Source organism: Chiloscyllium punctatum, chromosome 2 (assembly GCF_047496795.1).
Source record: "Chiloscyllium punctatum isolate Juve2018m chromosome 2, sChiPun1.3, whole genome shotgun sequence".
NCBI classification, from domain to species: domain Eukaryota; kingdom Metazoa; phylum Chordata; class Chondrichthyes; order Orectolobiformes; family Hemiscylliidae; genus Chiloscyllium; species Chiloscyllium punctatum.
Genome location: NC_092740.1, coordinates 104583187 through 104605993, shown reverse-complemented (window position 1 = coordinate 104605993; position 22807 = coordinate 104583187). Strand labels below are relative to the sequence as shown.

General features: G+C 39.5%; 1 protein-coding gene across 9 annotated transcripts in view; it reads right to left on the bottom strand.

Annotated features, from left to right (window-relative positions):
• Nucleotides 1–22807, bottom strand: part of frem1a (Fras1 related extracellular matrix 1a) — a 377121-nt gene that overhangs the window by 282621 nt on the left and 71693 nt on the right. For all 9 annotated transcript variants that reach the window (XM_072586891.1, XM_072586895.1, XM_072586892.1 and 6 more), the window contains one exon: nt 8663–9046. In XM_072586891.1, the coding sequence (XP_072442992.1) occupies nt 8663–8893 (231 nt within the window). In that variant the 5' untranslated portion in view covers nt 8894–9046. The remainder of the gene's footprint in view (nt 1–8662; nt 9047–22807) is intronic.

Below are 22807 nucleotides of genomic sequence, written 5' to 3'. Positions count from 1 at the left end.
CTACCCAGTGTTTTTGGAAATCTTCTCTCTTCATCACCAAATGTTACAATAATAAACAGCCTTAAATCCCAAACCACAGAAGCTGAAAATATTCTAATGAGAAAATTAAAATGAAGATACACATTAGAATACTTGAGTTTTTTGGAATCACAACAAAAAATTGAACAGATACTAAGACAAGCCACATGCATAACCTTTCGTGGATAACAGTGAGACATGCCGTAACCATTTGAGGATAAAGTTTGAAAGCGCACAGGCTGGTAATGTTAAGTTTGCCGCAGGTTTTTGCCGATGGGTTTCTGGAGCTTACTGTCAAGATCTCTAAGGGATCAGCCACCCGCGACATGTCAGAAATATGCCATCCAATAACCAACTCATTACATTCCTGATGAAGGGCTTATGCCCAAAACATCGACTCTGCTGCTCCTCTGCTGTCTGACCTGCTCTGCATTTCCAATGTCACAGTTTCTGACTCATCAGCCAATTAAAGATGACAATGGTTTCGCAAGGTGGAGGGGAATCAGAGACCACCTGGTTTAAAAGTTTCATGAGGATGCCATTGTAGGGAAGTGAAGGAGAAACTGCACAAAATAAATAAAGTTCCTCAACAAGTTAATTTTAAAATTCATACCTTTACTCTGTGCACATGTCTCATTTGTGTTTTTTGCCTATTTACACACAGGATCTGGATGCCACTTGCCCATCCTTATTTGTCCAGAGACCAGTTAAGATTTAACCATATTGCTGTGTGTCGGGAGTAACATGTTGGCCAGAATCAGATATGGACAGCAGGTTTCTTTCTCTGAAGGGCACTACTCAGTTAAATGTGTTTTAATGACAATTGATAATGGTTACATGATTGCTATGAAATTAGCTGTTTATCGTAGTTTTCTTATTCAAATACCACCATCTGCCATAATGAGATTCAAACTCATGTCCTCAGAACATCATCTTGAGGTTCTAATTAATTATTGCAGTGGCATTGCCACTATGGTACCACTTCCTGTTAAACATTGATAAATTCTTGCTGCTGATTTTTTTTGAAAGATGTACGAGAACAGTCAATTTGGAGGGTAGCAAATCTAAAAATGTACTTATATAGCAACCACTAGATGTTCAAAACATTTTACGTCTAATGAAATTATTTTGAATTATAGCCACGTTTTAACACAGTAAACCTGGAAGCCTGTCTTGCTCACAAGGAGGTCCTGCAAACGGCAATTTGATTATTATCAGATCGTCTGCTTTTGTAATGTTGATTGAGGGATGAATATTGTATAATTCACTGGGAAGAACCTTCCTGCTCTTCTACAAAATAGTGCCCATAGGTCTTTATAAGAGTGGGCAGACACGGCAGTGGCTTAACATCTCCTCTGAAAGACAGCACCTCTAACAGGACAGCAAACTCGGAGTTCTGCAGTAGAGATCAGTCTTTTTTTAGGCTCAAGTTGTAAAATGGTCAAATCCCTACAATATGGAGGCAGGCCATTCAGCCCAAGTCCTGACCAGGTCTTCACCCACTCCCCGATCACTGTAACCCTGCATTTCCCATGTCTAAAAACAACCTAACTTGCACATCACTGGACACTATGGGCAATTGAGCATGGTCAGTTTACCTAATCTGCACACTTTTGGACGGTGGGTGTAAACCAGAGCATACAGAGGAAACCCACAAAGACAGTGTAGAGAATATGCAAATTCCACACGATAGTCAGCTCAGGGTGGAATTGAACCCAGTCTCTGCGCTGTGAGGCAGAAGTGCTAACCACTGAGCCACCATGCCATGGATTAAGAAGCTTATGATTTAGGGAAGACAAGGGTGCTCCAATTGAGCTACAGTTGATGTACAGATTTGAATATGATGCCAGAGAAAAAAACTGAAAGGGAAGAATTAATTATTCAGTCTCCAGTATTTCTGGTCCATTGCATGATGTTTTAGGGCTGGACAGCAGTTTCAAAATCAGAAATGAAGTTTTGAATCAGATACATCATAAAACACTCCCAATCATTGGACAAGAAGAAACTGTTAAGCAATGGAGATGAACTTCACATAAGGAAGGTTTGGATGATCACATGGATAGCCTCCTCAGAGACTCTGCACATAGTTCAAATACATTGAATTCAGGAAATCTCAAGATGTTAAATAAATCCAAAGAAAAATCACATGAAAGTAATATCTTACAAATGTTGCATCTCCTCCTCCAATGAGCCAATAGAGTACTTAGTCATGTGTCCCATAGCTAGGCCTCGTGTAAACCTAAACGTGTCAGATATTGATCAGGAAAATTTGGTTATGTCCTGACAAAGGTGAAGAAGAATGTTCCCTTCCACTTCCCAACTTAGGTTTAAAGCAAGATCACTGTTCACTCAGGAATGGGAATCTTAAACACAAAGAAAAAAACATGAAGTGAAAGCTTGTTATCTTGTACTAAACAGGGCTGAGATACAAGGCGCAAAACTAAGAAAGGGAGTATCAATTTATACAGCAAGACAAGAGCATAGAGATGCAGCAGGAACTAATTTTCTGAGAAGCAGAATGTCTTCTTGGCTTGATGACAATATCCTGTTAGTGGAGAAAATCACTCACATTTTTGTTGCAATGTAGCAGCATGAGACAGATGTCTTCATTTGTTACTCATGTCTTTTGAGACATTATTCCCTTCCAGGGTAGTGTGAAGTAGGCACGGCACTGCTCAGAGTGAGAGGCATTTATTTCCTGAGTTTGCTTGATTGACAGTGAACATTGAAGTTAAAGTCCTCTTGACTTTATGTTTTATTTTATGAACGTTTAAGCTCTGTATGACAAGAGGAATCTCTCAAAAGAAGCAAACATCATGGAGCTAACACTTAGTATGAAAATTGAAAAGGAAATAGTAGGACTGGAAGGCTGGCTATGCTTAAGTCAGATAAGCTACCAGGTCTGGAAAGCTTGCACCTGAGATTGTGGGAAAGAAGAAGGTGAAGGGATTTGCCTTAATATTCTGACTGTCTTTAAATATGGACGTGCCAAAGAATGACAGTTAGCAAATGTGACAATCCATTTTAAAACCTGAATTGAATTTGTCTACACCACACCAGTTTTTCAGGAAGGCGAAATATGCAGGAATGACGCTGTAAAGCACTTCTGCCAAAACAATGACCACAGGATTGGGTTTATGGCAAATCAGACTATGGAACCATGAAGATGAACCCATAGGACAGTGAACGCGGAGCAGATGAAAAAGTGACTTAGCTCCACACAGCTGAGGTATTGCTTTAGGTGGTCCTTATGAAGGATTATACCCAAAATGTTGATTTGTCCACATCCTGATGTTGCCTGCCTTGCTGTGTTCTTCAAGCCTCCTGCTTGTCTACCTTAGATTCCAGCATCTGCAGTTTTTTGTCTCTAACTGAGGTGTTGCTGTTAGCTTGATGTTACAGAGTAGGTGGGGCTCAGAAAAACACGAGATTGCTTGATGATGCTGGGGAGCTATAGCAAAGAAAGTCCTGTGAAGTTATGCCAATGATTAGATTTTGGATTTCAGCCTTCTAAATTTAGCTGGACAATCTTGAGAAAAGAAATTGAGCAATTGGGAGATAAACAATCATTGAGATAATCTGAGTTGAAGGGGTTAATGTAGGGAAATCAGAGGATTAGGGAAATCATGAGGAAGACAGAGTTTAAAAGATTTCATGACTTAAATTCATCAGTAATATTTGAGTGGGTTGCTGAAAAAAAATGGTGGAATCTGCCTTGGTTGCATTTGCCATTTAATGTGTTCTTTGTGAATAATTCAATCACAGTCTGCCTGTTAATTCACCTTTACCTCAAGTTAACTCTGAATGCTGGATAAGATAGGCAGCATTGACCGTTTACTTTGCTAACGTTTACTGTACAATTTTTATTGTTTGTTTCAAAATGTGGAATTTATGGCCTTATACTTGGGACTTAAAATTTCATCAACTTTACAAAAAAGTTATTGATCTCTAACCAGATCATAAAAATAAAATCAGGGTCTCATCAGGGTTGATTTTTTTTTGAACATAACAATATTATGTCCCTCTGATCCTATTCCCTTTTTATGCCTATATTACCTTTAGGCTGATCTTATATTTTCTTTCCATGCTTCCCCTCCTAATGTGACTTGCTCCATATATCAAATTCAATCTGCTACTTGTCCATTCAGTTCACCAACTATCTATGTATTTTTTGAAGTTGTTCATGACCTTCCTTAAAGTTCACAATGCTCTCACGTTTTGCCAGCAAGATTTGAAATTCTGCCTTGTGCACCAAGGTCTCAGTCATTAATATACATCAGAAAGATAATGAATCATAAAACTAAATCCTGAAACTTCTCCAGTCTAAAAAACATCCATTAAACATGATTCGGTTTCCTGCCACACAAACAATTTCATATCAGCACTATACATATCAGCATTTTATTGTGTGTGCTAGGAAAGGATTTTTAAAAAGTTACAAAACTAACTACATGCCCAAACCGTGTGTTAAACCATCTTTCCTTTGCCTGTTTTAATCATTAATGAGCATTTGTGTGCATTTGGTATTTTTAAAGGGGAATAGTTCAAGTAATATGATAACAGGCTAGGAATCTTTTCTTTTTCTGCCTTTTGTGAAATATGGGGGTGTTAGAATAAATTGAGTTATTTTCTATCAATAACAAAATATAGGGACAGTTAATTTTGTCATGAACAGCAGTCAAACAGGCAAAACAGTATCTTCATGGTTTCATTGCGATCTCATAATCTCAGTTTGTGGAATAATCAGGTATGATTATTGGCGTAGTCTTCCCAGTTAAGTTGTTACAATACATTTAGTGACTGCTTTAAAAGTACATTGAACAGACCATCTAAAAGGCTGCTATAAATGCATGATTGGATTTACCAGTTGCTTTCCGGAAGCTTCCTCAGAAGTCAAATTCAATTGGACAATCAACACCCCATCTAGCCCTTTGACCATAAGATATAGGAGCAGAATCGAGTCTGCTTCACTGTTCAATCTTGGCTGATATGTTTCTCAGCCTAATTCTACTGCCTCCTGATGCCCTTAACAATCAAGAAACTATCTCTGTCTTAAATATGCTCAAATGAATTAATGTCCACAACCCACTGTAGCAATTAGTTCCACAGATTAATCACCCTCTGAAGAAATTCCTCCTCATCTCAGTTTGTACGGGTCGCCCCTTCACTCTGAAGCAGTGTCCTCAGGTTCTAGTCTCTCCTGCTTGTGGAAACATTTTCTCCACATCCACTGTATCCAAGTCTCTAGCTATTAAGTTTCAATCATGTTCTCCCTCATCCTTGCGAGTATAAACCCAAAATCCTCAATTATGCCTCATTTTACAAGCCCTTCATCCCCAGGATCATGCTTGTAAACCTCCTCTGCACTCTCACCAAGGCCAGCATATCCTTGCTTAGATATGCAGCCCAAAACTGCTCACAAAAGGAAGGAGACCAGAATTACTCACAATATTCCAACAGAGGCCTAACCAATGTCCTGTACAGCCGCAACATGACCTCCCAACTCCTGTACTCAATACTCTGACCAATAAAGGAAAGCATACCAAATGCCTTCTTCACTATCTTATCTACCTGCAATTCCAGCAAAAAGGGTTACTTCAGATTACAACAGGATCTGGACCAGATGGGACAATGGGCTGAGAAGTGGCAGACTGAGTTTAATTCAGATAAATGCAAGTCTAGTTACTTAGTGAATTCAAATTCATCTACCATGGTGGGATTTGAATCTGGGTTCCCAGAACATTATCTGGATTAACAGTTTAGCGATAATATTCTAGCCCATCACCTCCCCTTGTGAACCGTATGCTTTGGACTTCAACAGCTTTATACCCAAGTTACTTATTATGTCATGAAAACATTGAGACTTAAAATTGGAAAGTTGATCCAACTGTATATTTCCACTGCTAATCTATAATGAATACAAAAATTGTGTTTTTATTTCCACCACTGTCTTGGCTGTAATTATCTTCAAAAGAAAAGCTCCAGGAAATCAGGTTGTCATGTTTAATTGTAAGGGCGTACTGGTATTCCATTTTTATTTATAGTGAAGGTCTACAAACATTCCACGGACTGTTTTTTTTTATATAAACCAATTCGAATGTTAATGATGTTGGTTTGATTTTATGTTAATGTTGCCTCTACTTGACCTGTATGGCAAGTTTTGAAGAAACATTTCCTTCAAAAGACCTGACCAAGGAAACTGCCTGCTTATTCCTATGTGTCCTGAAATAGGAATTTTCTGTGCTACCTGCAACATCTCCTTATGGTAATAGGGCAGTACCACTAATTGATGAATAACCATCCATTGTCCATTCACAGGCCTGTGAGGATATCTCCTTTTCCTCATTAGAATTCTCTGTTTCACATGATGCCACTTTGGAATTCCTTCAGCCTCAGCTTTTGTTCATTAACCTAACTTGTTTAACTCAAGATCTACTTATGGAGAGTTAAAGATGACTTACTAAACATTTCCTTTGAAATATTCCTTTTAAAAATAAATTCTTGGCTACTCCAACATATGCTTATGGTATCACTTTTATTTCTGATGATGGACTTTGCTTAGAACATAGAACATAGAACATTACAGCGCAGTACAGGCCCTTCGGCCCTCGATGTTGCGCCAATCCAAGCCCACCTAACCTACACTAACCCACTATCCTCCATATACCTATCCAATGCCCGCTTAAATACCCATAAAGAGGGAGAGTCCACTACTGCTACTGGCAGGGCATTCCATGAACTTACGACTCGCTGAGTGAAGAACCTACCCCTAACATCAGTCCTATATCTACCCCCCCTTAATTTAAAGCTATGCCCCCTTGTAATAGCTGACTCCATACGTGGCTTACACTGGTCTCTACACATAATTCCTCCTTGGAATGTAGGGAGTGATAATAAAAATGTTCAGTTTTGTAGATTAGCTCACAATCATCGGCTATCTATGCTACCTTTCCAGCTACTACAATCCGCTGGTCTTCAACATGGGTTCTAATTACCCAAGAGAATTTTAATTTCTTCTTTGAAGAAATTGTCTCAGAAATAAAGCATATATACCCACTATGCATGTATCCAACAGTCAAAATTGCATTGTGTCATTATTCAAAATTCAATGCTTCCTTTAAGGTTCTGAAGAAGGGTCACGGGATTTGAAATGTTAATTCTGCTTACGTTCCACAACTGCTGCCTGACCTGCTGAGATTTTCAAGGAATTTCTGTTTCTTGAAACAAAACTCTTGAAACTTAAGTACCTTATGTTTCAGGAGTGAGCTTGTACACACCAGATACACATTTTTAACAGTCATAATTAATAAAAACCTGTTTTGACAGTGTTGCAAAAATTCCATGTGCTACACCTGTCAACCTACTTTGCATCAACAGTGTCAAGCTTTCCTTTGGCTACTTCATTTGTTTTGCACTCTTTTCCAAGTTACGTATAATATGCCACCATTTCTTCAAACTTTGGTTAAGTCTATTCAAATGTAAACATTTTATTAATGGACTTCAAGTTATGGCCAGACTTTTCCTCATTAGAAACTTTCTCTGCATCTAAGGTCTCTTTTTAATTCCAGTTTTCTATTGTATTACTTTGGTTTCAATTCCCTCTTCATATTTTCTCTGACTTAGGACTCCAATACCAGGCTCTTAAGTGCTCTCTTTTTTCCTTTGTCCTTGTGCTGAAATTATCACTTTATGTTTCAGTCCAAGCCTTTTAACTTCCATTTCATTTTCCATTGTTTATGACCTTTTGACTTTGTGGTTCTCGGTAATGACATGATGTTATTTCTTTCAACTGCTGATCCAATTTCTTTTTGACTACCCTCTGCGTGAAAAAGTTGCCCCTTAGATCTCTTTTATATGTTTCCCCTCTCATCCTAAACCTATGCCCTCTAGTTCTGGACTCCCCGATCCCAGAGAAAAGACTTTGTCTATTTATCCTATCCATGCCCCTCATAATTTTGTAAACCTCGATAAGGTCACCCCTCAACCTCGGCACTCCAGGGAAAACGGCCCCAGCCTGTTCAGCCTCTCCCTGTACCTCAAATCCTCCAACCCTGGCAACATTCTTGTAAATCTTTTCTGAACCCTTTGAAGTTTCACAACATAATACTGATGTTCATCAACTAATGATGACCATGAATCCATTGCTAAATGTCAGAATTTCAATAATGCCCTTTAGGGAAGGAAACGACCATCCTTACCTGCCTGACTCCTGATCCTCAGCAATGTGGATGACACTTAACTACCTCTGAGCAATTCGAGATGGAAGAGCAACACCAGCAACATCCATAAGTGATTTTTTTAAAAAAGGAGCTTCGGAGAGATATAACCAATGACGATAGCATATTGCAATGAATATCCTCAGACAGGAATAAGGTTTTATGTTTCCTGTTCCCTGCTACCAGAGATTCCCCTAAAAACAGAATTATTCCTTACAAAAGGATGCCATTCTGCCCATCATGCCTGTACTGGCTCTAAAGCTAGTGTCAATGTTCTTTTGTTTTTCCTGTATCCCTGCATACCACAACTATCCAAATAACCATCCAATACCTCTTGAATGCATCAGTTAAATTTGACTCTACCACATTTGCCCACATTGCAGTCAACACTGCAATAAGACATCGGAGAAAAACTTTTAGTATCTCACCTGAGGGGTAAGCTTGCCGACACGTTGTGTGATTGGTTCATTCACGACCACCTCCACCTTACAGCTGTCATTCTCCTTCGGGACATTGAACTGCAGATCCTCCTTGGAAAGGAATGCAGACTGCCCCTTAGGAACGCTTAGGCCAAGATTCACTTGTATAAAGGACGGTGCAATACATCGCCAAAGACAAAGGTACATAAGGATTGCAGGATGTTCCCAGTAATGCTTCATTTTAACTGAGTTCAGTTTAACTGGAATGACAAAATATTCAAAGTTCTCTGGAACAACAACCAATGTATTGATGGATGAATTTGAAAGTCAATGTCCAAAAGCAACACTCAGATGTGTCAGACGGTTACCAGAATAGTTTGCGCTCCTGTAGTCCTGAAAAATAAAGATCATCATATATTTATGATTTGTTTTGAAAGCATTATTTTTCCACTGCTGTTCCCTGTGCAACAGCCAACTTTACTCTGTACATGGGCTAACTCTATTGAATTTTCTTGGAGGAGATTTGTGCTCAAAAGCATCTCCTTGGTAACAGAAGTGAAAAATAAACATGCGGAGTGATGTCTACCTGCATCCATCAACTGATGTGTTACTGTGCATTTGTGTCCTGATGCCTTTTTCACCACGATGTTGTTAATGTTCAGAAATAGGGGAGATTCTATTGAGTTTCATCCAACTGGTTTACTTAAATCAAGAAATTGCAACTGGCTTTATGACCGAGGAAATGTAAACCATTTCCTTTAACGCTTTGTTTTCAATCATGTGAAACTAACCAGACACTCTCACCAGTATACATGAATATCTGTTGCACAGAGTCACAGTCATTTTACACAAATATTTGGCCTATTGAGTTCATGTCACCCTCCCACTAGAGCAATGCAGTCAGTTCCACTTGTCCACTCAATCTCCATAGTCCTGCAAATTTATTTCCTTCGTGTCCATCTAATTTCCTTTTGAAATTATTGATTGTTTTCTGCAATATAGGCAGTGAGCTCCAATTCATTACCATTCACTGTATACGATAATTTTTCATCACACCCTCTTGTCCAAAATCTTAAGTTTGTAGTCCTTAGTCCATGTATATTCAGCAAATGGAAAAGATTTTCTTTGTCATAAATATATACACCTTGATCAAATCTCCCCAGTTGCCCTTGTTCCAAGGACAGCAAGCTTCCAACTGGTCACTAAAATCCCCCAACCCATTCTGGTAGATCTCCCCTGTCCCCTGACAAGGACACGCACATCCTTCTTAAAAAAAGTGTGGTGACCACAGCTGAACACAATACTAGAGTTGTGGCCTAGCCAGAGCGTTATAAGAGGGACAGTTTGCCTTCTCTGCTTTTGCACATTAATGTCCAAAATCCTAATCCCTCAATCAGTACAGCCTTCTATCTTCACAGATTAAGGCACATGACCACTAAGGTCCTTCTGTTGTTACAGATTCATTCAACTTAATTATGTTAAACTTCTCCAAGTTCCTGTTCATTTATCCCCTAATTATTGATGCGGGGGAAGACCTTGCTCTCCACTGATGTTAACTTAATAAACATTTGGTTGGTAAGACCGTCTTTGCATTCTTTTTAGAATAAGAAGTGTTACATTTGCCAAACCCCAATCCTCTGTCACATACCTCCTATCTAGGGAAGATCAAACCTATATGTTACATCTGCCCCCATTTCCTTTATCAATCTGGCATATAGGCTAGCCACAAGAAATCCATTCCCAGTATAGCCAGCTTTTCTAGTCCCCCTTCCTTTTCTATTTTCACATATGAACAACTAACACATAAAATAGGTACAGAGTAGACAACCTGGCCCCTCGATTATGCTCAGTCATTTCATAAGATCATAGCTGATTTGTTTGTCATAGCCATAGAGATGTACAGCATGGAAACAGACCCTTCGATCCAACTCATCCAAGCTAACCAGACAGCCTAAATTAAATATAGTCACATTTGCCGGTATTTGGCCCATATCCCACTATACCCTTCCAGTTCATACCCATCCAGATGCCTTTTAAATGTTGTAATTGCACAAGCTTCCACCACTCCCTCTGGCAGCTCATTCCATACATGTATGAAAAAGTTACCCCTCAGATCCCTTTTAAATCTTTCCCCTCTCACCTTAAACCTATGTCCTCTAGTTTTGGACTTGGAAAAGAATTTACCCGACCTATGACCCTCATGATTTTCAAAACCTCTAGAAGGTCACCCCGCAGCCTCCAACATGTTTCAAATTCCACATTAACCCCGGATTCCCCTAACAAGACTCAATCCACTTCTACCTTAAAAAATAATCAATGACCCTGACTCCAATTCCTAAAGCAGAGAGTTCCAAAGTTGCACAACATTCAGAAAAAAAAAAATTCTATCATGAAAAAGATGACTTCTAATTTCAAAACACTTCCCCTACTTCTGGACTCACTACAAGAAGAAGCATCTCTTTTAAATTCACCTTGTCAAGAACACTCAGGATCTTACATATTTCAATCAAATAACCCCTCACTTTACTAAATTCCAGTGGAAAAAGACTCTGTCTAACCTTTCCTCAAAGCAACCTAAAGATTCCAGATATAAATTTAGTAATGTTCCTTTGTGCTGTCTCCAACAAATTTAGATCCTTCCTCAAGTAAGGAGACAAAACCTGCACAGTATTCAAGATGTGAGCTCACCTCTGTATAACTAAAACATATTATCAGTACTTATTTTCAATTCCTCATGTAATGAAAGAGTAACAGCCCATGAGCCTTCCTAATTATGTGCTGTACCTGCATACAAATATTTTATGACTTTTATAATATTACAGCCAAATCCCTCTGCACCTTGGAATTCCATGTTCGTTCTCTGTTGAAGTAATATTTTACCATTGGATTGTTACTTAACTCTGTTTTGTAAATGTAACAATGAAGCTCCATATTGGTGGTCAGGACTTCCAAACTCAGGCCCTTCAGAAATGTGGGACAGACATGATATTAGAGTCTGCCTTTATAACATAAGGTCATGAAGGAAGACAAACCACACCCATCTTTTAGTGCACTAGCTGTCATAGTCTGGAAAGTTCATTCACAAATATATCAAAAATGTTGTTTGGGACATTTCAACAACTTTTCAAAGAGAGTTAGTGAATGTGTGTGAAGAAGAGTCAAATGTTAGCTCCATTTCTCTCTCCACAGACGCTGCCAGAGCCGGGTTTCTCCAGCATTCTTGGTGTTCATTTAATCATTCTCCAATTTCATCATATCCTTCCTATAGGAGAGCAATCAGAACTGTACATAGTACTCCAAAAGTGGCCTCAGCAACCAACTGTACAACCTCAACATGACATCCCAACTCCTACACTCATAAGATTTGAGCAATGAAGACAAGTGTGCTAAGCACCTTCTTAACCACCCCAGCTATCTGTGACGCAACTTTCAAAGAAAGAATTACGTCCCTGAACTCCTAGGTATCTCTGTTCGATAACACTGCTCATGGCTTTACCATTAAGCTCTGCCCTTGTTTGTTTTACAAAAATGTAATATCTATCAAAATTAAACTCCATCTATCACTTCTCAGCCCATTGGCCCAATTCATCAAGATACCTTTGCGATCTTGTGGGCGGCACAGTGGTTAGCACTGCTGCCTCACAGCGCTAGAGACTCGGGTTCAATTCCCACCTCAGGCAACTGTCTGTATGGAGTTTGCACATTCTCCCAGTGTCTGCGTGGGTTTCCTCTGGGCGCACCAGTTTCCTCCCACAGTCCAAAAATGTGCAGGTTAGATAAATTGCTAAATTGCCTGTAGTGTTAGGTGAAGGGGTGAATGTAGGGGAATGGGTCTGGGTGGGTTGCTCTTCAAGAGGGTCAGTGTGGACTTGTTGGGCCGAAGGGCCTGTTTCCACACTAAGTAATCTAATCTAATCTAGATAACCTTTGGTGCTGTCTGCCTCCATGCCTCCTAAATTAATCATCCAAATAATTTATATAACTTACAAACAAAAACATTCATATGAGTACAATTTATATCATCTCTTTGCATTGCAAACCACAAAACAATACTGTTGTTGATGGGTTACATTACCGAAAGAATTATTCCTGAACCCTACTGATATCTGGAGGATTATAATTGATCAGAAATTGTTATAAAACATTACTGGGAGAATGTAAACACCCCCAGGAGGCTCCTTCACTTTCAAACACATTTAGCACCTTAGGAATCAGTCTATCTCAATCTATTCTGAGACTGGACCTGATCTTAGATTGTTCCAAAAAAAGGTTTGGAAGAAAATCCAACAAGTTGCTGTGGAAAATCCACTAAATTGTTATCCAGGACATCTTGCACAACTTCCTCAGGTAGCCTAATGTCATTTCATCCAATGGAAGATCAGAGGTGCATATTTTATCTAATGATTGCATGACGTTCATCACCATTCACAACTTCTCAGATACTGCATAAGCTAAACTTGGACAACATTTAAGCTTAGGCTAGTAAGTGACAAGCAAATTTACATGCCACACAAATGCCAAAAAAAGTTCAATTATCGTTCTTTGCTGTCCAATATCACTAAATTCCTCCATTATCAATGTCTTGGACACTGAATTGATCAAAAATTTATCTTGATGATCCACACAAATACTGTGACCTCTAGAGCAGATGAGAGGTTGGGAATGCTGCAGCAAATCACTTAACACCTGTTTCCCACACAGCCATTCTCCAGTGTACTTTTGATCATTTATGTCTTTAGTCAGTATGTATTCACACAGATAATTATCTTTTTGTATGGACTATTACATTTCCAGCAATATTCTTTTGTGTAAAACCTTAGAAAACTTCATGCTGCCACAGAACCTAATACAAAGAAAACCAGCATCAACTGAACAGAGGTGAATGAAATGTAAACATTGCTGGAAATGCTCAGCAGGTCTGGCAGCATCCTCAGTTCTGCAGAGTGTATTGAAAATACTGGGGTGGATTATTTTATTCCAGTTTAATAGAATCTCTTAAATTCTGTTTAATTTAAATGTTTAATGATCTGTTTAATTATCCTGACATTCCATCTGCTTTTTGAAGAATGGAATCCATTCCTGCCCCTCAACCCCACCCCTCCACTGGGTGGCATTTCATGGCAAACAGTCCATAACAGTGAAGATGTGAAAAATGAATTTGAGTGACATTCTATTCCTCGAATGGCTGAAAATGTTCAACAAGATTTATAAGCTGATATAATTGTAGAGTAGCCCATAAGTAAATAGTCCTCCTGAATACCCACAATAAAATGGTTTTGGTGAAATCCATAGATTTACAATCAGAAAAACTCTACAAAGCCTCTTCCATTGTCTTATGAGACATAATGATCACCACAGGAACAATCTGATGTCAGATTTCCCTAGCTCATGGACTCAAGCCAAAATATTCTGGTTTACTTCATAAATCGGAGCCAAGTTCTTTGCACTATGTTTAGTCTCTATATTTACTTACTAAAGTACAGGTCTTCACAGGTTCAGAAAAAAAACCTACAGAAGACTAAAAGAATACTTAGACAAGCTAGAACTTGCAGCTTTACATTCCATCATTTTCTCTTGCAATTTTTAAAAAAATAGACAAAGCCTTCATGAAAAAGGCATTTGCTAAAACTGGAAATAGACAACAAACTTGCAGAAACTCATCTTCACATAATTTCCATCTAATATGGTGTAAACCAGAGGATATGGATCTTCCACTTTTTCAACGCCGAGAAATGGAAAATGAAAGATTTGCCATTCGCTTTTCGTGAAGACAATGGATGGGTTTTATAATGGTGAAGGATTTCCTGCACTTCCACTAGGTGTACTGCTCCTTGCAAATGGAAATCAGTTATTAGACATGAGCTCCCAACTCCCCAAAGCCTGTCCATGGCATAAGCCAGGAGTGTGTGGGAATAATTCCCATTGTCTGGATAAGTTCAGCTCCAAGAACATTGAGAACACTATCCAGGACAAAGTAGGCAGCTTGACTGACATAGGTAAAACCCACCGACTCTCACAGCTACCTGGATTACACCTCTTCCCACACTACCTCTTGCAAAATGCCATTCCGTATTCCCAATTCCTCTGCCTCCGCCGGATCTGCTCCCAGGAGGACCAGTTCCACCACAGAACACACCAGATGGCCTCCTTCTTTAGAGACCGCAATTTCCCTTCCTACGTGGTTAAAGATGCCCTCCAACGCATCTCGTCTACATCCTGCACCTCCGCCCTCAGACCCCACCCCTCCAACCGTAACAAGGACAGAACGCCCCTGGTGCTCACCTTCCACCCTACCAACGTTCGCATAAACCAAATCATCCGCCGACATTTCCGCCACCTCCAAACAGACCCCACTACCAGGGATATATTTCCCTCCCCACCCCTTTCCGCCTTCCGCAAAGACCATTCCCTCCACGACTACCTGGTCAGGTCCACGCCCCCAAACAACCCACCCTCCAATCCTGGCACTTTCCCCTGCCACCGCAGGAACTGTAAAACCTGCGCCCACACCTCCTCCCTCACCTCTATCCAAGGCCCTAAAGGAGCCTTCTACATCCATCAAAGTTTTACTTGCATATCCACTAATATCATTTATTGTATCCGTTGCTCCCGATGCAGTCGCCTCTACATTGGGGAGACTGGGTGCCTCCTAGCAGAGCGCTTTAGGGAACATCTCCGGGACACCCGCACCAATCAACCACACCGCCCCGTGGCCCAACATTTCAACTCCCCCCCCACTCTGCCGAGGACATGGAGGTCCTGGGCCTCCTTCACCGCCGCTCCCTCACCACCAGACGCCTGGAGGAAGAAGGCCTCATCTTCCACCTCGGAACACTTCAACCCCAGGGCAACAATGTGGACTTCAACAGTTTCCTCATTTCCCCTTCCCCCACCTCACCCTAGTTCTAAACTACCAGCTCAGTAACTGTCCCCATAACTTGTCCGGACTTGTCCTACCTGCCTATCTTCTTTTCCACCTATCCACTCCACCCACTCCTCCTTGACCTATCACCTTCATCCCCTCCCCCATTCACCCATTGTACTCTATGCTACTTTCTCCCCACCCCCACCCTCCTCTAGCTTATCTCTCCACGCTTCAGATTCACTGCCTTTATTCCTGATGAAGGGCTTTTGCCCGAAACGTCGATTTCGAAGCTACTTGGATGCTGGCTGAACTGCTGTGCTCTTCCAGCACCACTAATCCAGAAGCTTGACTGACATTACATTCACAAACATTCAGTCTGTCTTTCCACTGATGTTCAGTGGCCACAGTAAATATCGTCTCTAAGATGCACTGCAGTAGGCTCCTGAGACAGAACCTTCCAAACCCATGACATCCAACATCTGGAATGACACAAGCAGCAGATTTATGGGACCACCACCACATGCAAGTTCCCCTTGAAGTTATTCACCATCCTGATTTGGAAATACATCACTTATTTCAGTGTCACTGCATCAAAATCTTGGAATTCCCTCCCTAACAGCACTGTGGGACTACATAAACCAAACGGACTGCAGTATTTCAAGAAGGCTCACTGTCACCTCTCAAGGGTAACTAGGGATGAGCAATAAATGCTGGCCCATTTAGTAATGCACACAACCCATGGAGTCATACAGTCATTCAGCATGGAAACAGACCCTTCAGTGCAACTCATCTACACCAGTCAGACATCCCAATCTGACCTAGTCCCATTCGTCAGCATTTGGTCCATTCCTTCTAAACGCTTCTTATTTGTATACCCATCAGATGCCTTTTAAATATTATAATTGTTGCCACTTCCACCACTTCTTCTGGCAGTTCGTTCCATACATGTGCCATCCCCTGGGTAAAAGCATTACTCTTTAGGTCCTTTTTAAATCTTGATCCACTCAGCTTAAACCTATGCCTTCTAGTTTTTGACTCCCCCACCCAAGGAAAATGGCCTTGGTCAATTACTTTATCCATGCCCCTCAATATTTTACAAAACTTTATAAGGTCATCCCTCAACTTCTAATGTTCCAGGGAAAGAAGACCCAACTTATTCAGCATCTCCTATAACTCAAACCGTCTAATTCTGGCAATATCCTTGTAAAGCTTTTCTGCACCCTCTCAAGTTTAACAATATCCCTACTGCAGAAGGGTGACCAGAATTGTATGCAGTATTCTAAAAGTAAAATAAAAATCTTCTATATTTTGAACAATTGAATGTTACAGACCAGACCAAAACTCCTCAAAGTACATTACAGAAAATAACATAGTTGCCAACTTTTGCTTGGTATAAGGTGTTGAATTACATATGCAATCTATTGGTCAAACTACTCAACTTTAAGCAAAACAAACTTTACTTTTACACTGCAGTTAAAATACAGGCAGCATAAAAATAAAAGAATTGACTTACCTGTAAGACTATCAAAATGCTTAATAAAATATGTAAAACTACAAAATTAACTGTTCCAATACAATAACATCTCATAAAGACACCTTGACAGGGGCAAATTGAGTAAAATAGATTGTACCGCATGCAATTCTAGCAGCAGGAAGAGAACCCTAGCTTTTAGCTTTAACAGAGCGATGAAAAAAAGTTTCTACATCCAGCTTCAAGACCCCAGCAATTGCTGAAAGCTAACACTAAAAATCCTGGGTCTGTGAGATCTTTGCTCCTATTTTTTAAAAAACTCAAGGCCTCACACGCTGTTTACTTTATTGGCTTTCAGCAGTGCACTTAACACATCTATCTTGGCCTTTCCTCATTAAAACAAATACTTAGCACTAAGTGCACCTCTTAAAGCCAAAGTATCGTCACACCGTCCCCCATATAAAATGAACCATCAATATACAAAAATGGCTCATTTTTAGCCACCATTAATCTTTTGCTATTAGAATACGACAATACATATGCATTACATTGACTCCAAGCATGCAAGCATTGGTTACCACTGTCCATTTCAGCCTATATTTTTCCCTGCCACTGAATATTACCATCTTCCTTCATCAATACATCAGCAATTACATGTTGTCCTGGTATGTGTATAATTTTCAAATTGAATGGCTGCAATACTAAACTCCATCTAAACAGTCTGGTATTTTTATTAAAAACTTTCCCAAACCTTTCAGGAGTTATAGTAAATACAATTATCGCAAATATATTACTTGCAACATAAATGTTGAAATATTATAGTGCCAACACTAAACTCAATATCTCCTTCACAACTCTGTTGATGATTATTTAATTTTCTGAAAAAATAACCAATAGGTCTTTCTACCTTCTCATTGTGTTCTCACAAGAGTACAGCACTGACATTTACATCACTCGCATCGATAACCACCTTGAATGGCTTTGCATAATTAAGTCTGGCTAACACTGGGGCCATGTTAACACAGTTTCCAGGCTCTCACATGTCTCTGACATTCCTCGGTGGACTGAAATTTTCTGCACTTCTTCAAAAGTCAATCAGTGAAGCAAGTATAGTGCTAAAATTCAGTACAAACTTCTGATAAAAAACATTCATCCCAGGAATTATAATATTTCTCACTTCATTGATGGTATGGTAAACTCCCCAACAACCTTTGTTTTCACATACTGTGGGGCCATTTGTCCATGTCCAATGACATGGCCTAGAAATGTGACTTGGGCTTTTGCAAACATACTCTGAGTCAGGTTTATCAAAAAGCTTGCATCTTGAAGTCAATCCACCAATTCTGACACATGCTCCAAATGTTCCATGTGTGACTAAACATCAGCAGATGATTTCATTGATTAGTCTTTGAAATGTGACTGGCACATTTTTCATACCAAATAGCATGACTTTAAACTGATACAGACTATTTGGCACAATAAAAGCCAAAATTTTTTCATTCTTTCAGATTAAAATTCCTGCCAGTATCCTCTGAGTAAGGCCAACTTAGAAATATAAGTTGCTTGCCCAGTCTTCCAAACGTAGAATTTTATAACTGCATTGGCTTTATAATAGTCCACACATAATCATTAGCTTTCTCACCATTGCTACAGGTGAGCTCCATTCACTAAAGTCATAGAGATGTATAGAACAGAAACATACCCTTCGGTCCAACTTGTCCATGCTGACCAGATATCCCAACTCAATCTAGTCTCACCTGCCAGCATCTGGCCCATATCCCTCCAAACCCTTCCTATTCATATATCCATCCAGATGGCTTTTAAAATGTTGCAATTGTACTAGCCTCCACCACTTCCTCTGGCAGCTCATTCCATACACATACCGCCCTCTGCATGAAAAAATTGACCCTTATGTCTCTTTTATATCTACAACTCACTTTGATTATATGGTCTTTGAACAGGAGTTAAATCTGTTTTTCAGCTAGTGCCAACGTTAGAGGGTTAAGTCTATAAAGATGTTGCTTAATTGCCTATATCTACATTATGCATAATCAGATTAGTACTTCACAGTTTATACCAATTATATATCAGCCCACATGATTGTAATTTTCCTTGGAAGGTAGCTCAATAATTTATCCTAATTTTTGAGAACTTCCCCATTGTCCAATTTAATTTGAGGAATGTCAAATTCAGAATCATGTGAACTGTGTCATAACCAGTAATACATTATCCTTTTGCTTTCCTTCCCTGTCAAAATACTTTGAGCATATTCATATATCACATTTCTTTCTTTCTGGTGTTCTTATCAAATTATTCACCTCACTCAATTTCCTTTCAATTTGATGAGGCCCACCAAACCTTGCTTTCAAAGGTTCACCTACCATTGGAAGTAACATTGACTCCTTGTCATCACTAGCAAAATTATGAATTTTTGATTTCTTGTCTACTTCCTGTTTCATCACATGTCGTGTTACTTTTAAATGTTGAGCCAACTTACCAGCTCTTTTTAATGGTTTCCAAAAATTTGACACATGGTCTAACTATGTGGTCTCTGAACTCTGAATTTTCCTATAATTATTGTCAGTAGTCCTCACACCTCAGCCCAAAAGCTAATTCAAATGGACTGAATTGAATTTACTCTTCAGGTACATCATAACTGCAAAAAGTACAAATAGAATTTTTTTGTACCAGTCCTCTGCATATTCTTGATTCTAAGCCCTCAACGTGGCATTTAAAATTTGATACCATTGTGCTAATGTTACTTGTGATTCTGGATGATATGCAGTGGATATTACTTTATTCCTAACCTATCCATCGATTCCTTGAATAATTTTGATGTAAAATTTGACCCTTGATCTGAATGCATTTTTGTGAGAGGTCCCTCTCCAGAAAGGGATGTGTGTAACTGTTCCACAATCCCTTTGGCCATCATATCGTGTTCCATTGTGTCTGGAAATCTAGTGGGCATTTCCATTGCAGTCAATAAACATTGATTCCCACTTCAGGTTTTAGGAAAGTGTCCTACGCAATCAATTAAGACTCTTTTTAAAGTCTCCTCACATGCAGGAACACATAATAAGAATGCTGGTTTTATCACTGCCTGAGGTTTTCCAATTACCTGACACATATGACATGTCAGGCAAAATTCAACCACATCCTTGTGCAGTCCAGGCCTATAAAAATGTTTTTTTTTAATTTGGTTTGAGTTTTCCTTACTCCCAAATGACTTTCTACTTTTATTACATGTGCTACCTGCAACATCTCCTTTCTATAACCCACCAGTAATAGAATTTGATGAATGTCTGCCTATTTCTCATTCATTTAATGATGTGATGGTTTCCATTTCCTCACCAAGACATAATTTTTAAAATAGTAACATTCTAGGATGTGCTCAGATTCTTCTTCTGTGCAAATGTTTTGATACAACTGCTTTAGTTTTTCATCTTTCTCTTGTAATTCTCTGAACTAAAAACATCCATTTTGTACTCCACCTGTTTTTGTTTTTCTTTTTCTTTTCTCACCATTGATCAATATAGTTTCTGAGAATTGAACTTTAGCTTCTTTACCTTTACTCCTGGATTTCTCCTCCTCCCCCTGTGGTTTTGTGACATAAGATTCTATAAGATTACCCTTCAGCCTCCAATGCTCCAGAGAAAATAGCCCAGCCTATTCAGGCTCTCCCTGTAGCTCAAACCCTCCAATCCTGGCAACATCTTGTAAATTTTTTCTGAACTCTTTCAAGTTTTACAACATCTTTCCTATAATAGAGACCAGAATTAATACTCTAGAAGTGGCCAAACCAATTATCTGTACAGCTGCAACATTATCTCCCAACTCTTCCTTCAATGCACTGACCAGAGGCTAGGAAAAAGAAGCATAGGGAGGAAAAGACTGTAGAAGGGAAGAAAGAGAGAGGGACTGAAATGAAGAAAAGGAGACAGGAAGAGGTTTGACTCTTTTCTCCTGGAGGTCAATGCAGCCAGATTGGTAGGGTTTAGAAACCAAAGTTAATGTGAATTCCCACCTTGACCAACTTTCATTTCCAGTTCACTGGGATGAATAGCTTTCCACAATGGGATGTATGCCATGAATAGAACTAGACTAGCAACTCTCAGTTCTGTTCAAATCTCTTTGGTGGGGATCTGGAAATGCTGTGTTTCAATGGGTGGCATGGTGGCTCAGTGCCTCACACTGCCAGGGACCCAGGTTCAGTTCCCACCTCAGGCAACTGTCTGTGTGGAGTTTGCACATTCTCCCAGCGTCTGCGTGGGTTTGCTCTGGTTTCCTCCCACAGTCACAAAGATGTGCAGGTCAGGTGAATTGGCCGTGCTAAATTGCCCACAGTGTTAGGTGCATTAGTCAGGGATAAATGTAGGGGAATGGGTCTAAGTGGATTGCTCTTCGGAGGGTCAGTGTGGACTTGTTGGGTTGAAGGGCCTGTTTCCACACTGCACAGAATCTAGTCTAATCTAATCTAATCTAATCTAATCTAATCTAATGCAGAGATGTACAAATAAATAATTCCAAATTAACAGAGTGAGAAAATAAATAGAATGGCACTTTAAATTTAAATATAACAGAATATGTGACAGAGCCCCACCCACAGACAAAGTTTAGATGTGATGCTTCAGGAGGTAGTCATGTTCGGCCTGTGTTTATACAACAAGGTTATAAAAGCTCGATATTTCAATTTGGAATGGCTTTATTGATGGGGAAGGATTCAAAAGGTTAGACCATGCTTCAGAAATAGTGTTTGTAACCACTGGCTCTGTACTGTATTTGCCTTTCGAATGCAGAACTGCAAATGTAGCAAACCGGCAAAATTTGCAAGACCAACCAATACAAAAGGTTAGAGTTTCATGAGTGGGAGCATCTCGGTCGGCTCAATCCCAACTCTTCCAAAATAATCCTCTCTCTAAGAGCATCATTTGTTTGATCTATTTTGATCTATTTTCAATGCCCTTATCCACCTATCAAAATTACTTTGTTTGGTCTTTTCAAACTTTGGTATGTTCAACCAGCATCCCTCAGATTCCTAAAACATTGGCCGTAGGCTTCTGGTACCAGCTCATATACACTTAAGATTTTTTTTTTCATCTAGTGATGTTCCCCAGATACCTCCTCGTGAGGGTGATGTAAATCTCTCACTGGCTCTATCACCTTTGTTTGAATCAATAATACCTGGCCATTTCATTTGTTTAGCACTTTTTCAAATGAAATGAAAAAGGCTTCAACATCATTCTCGTCTAATTTTGGCAATGCTTGGACATATTTAAAGAGATTGTCACCTGTTCTTTGGGATTGCTTTCCATCACTGTCTCCATTACTACTCCTACCTTTCTCCTGTACCTTCGCCATTATAAGTTGACTTTGAGTTTTCAATTCCAACCTCTGAAGTTCAAAGACTACCTCTTTTTCTAGTTCTTCAGCCAAGGACTTCCTTTCCTGTTCTTTTTTTCTGCTTTTCTTTCTGTTTTTTTTTCTCTGCTAGAGCTATTCTCTCTTTCTGTTATGTTTCTGCTCTCGATCATAATTCAAACTGTTTCATTTCCTTTTCCTGTTCAAGTTGTTTCATTTGTAATTGAACATTAGGCATTTCCAAAGATTTTAATTGCATCCTTGGAAATTGTTAATGCAGCACTGTTGCCACAAATTATTTCCAATTTCCTCACATACACAGCCAAATCCAACTTCAACTCGTTTATCAATTCTGAAGTCTTTGCTTGCTCACCTTTTGTAAAGCACCTGAAGTGACTTCTTTCCCCACCGCCCCCCCAAAGAAATTCTTCACAACTAAAAGAACCATTATTACATGGTG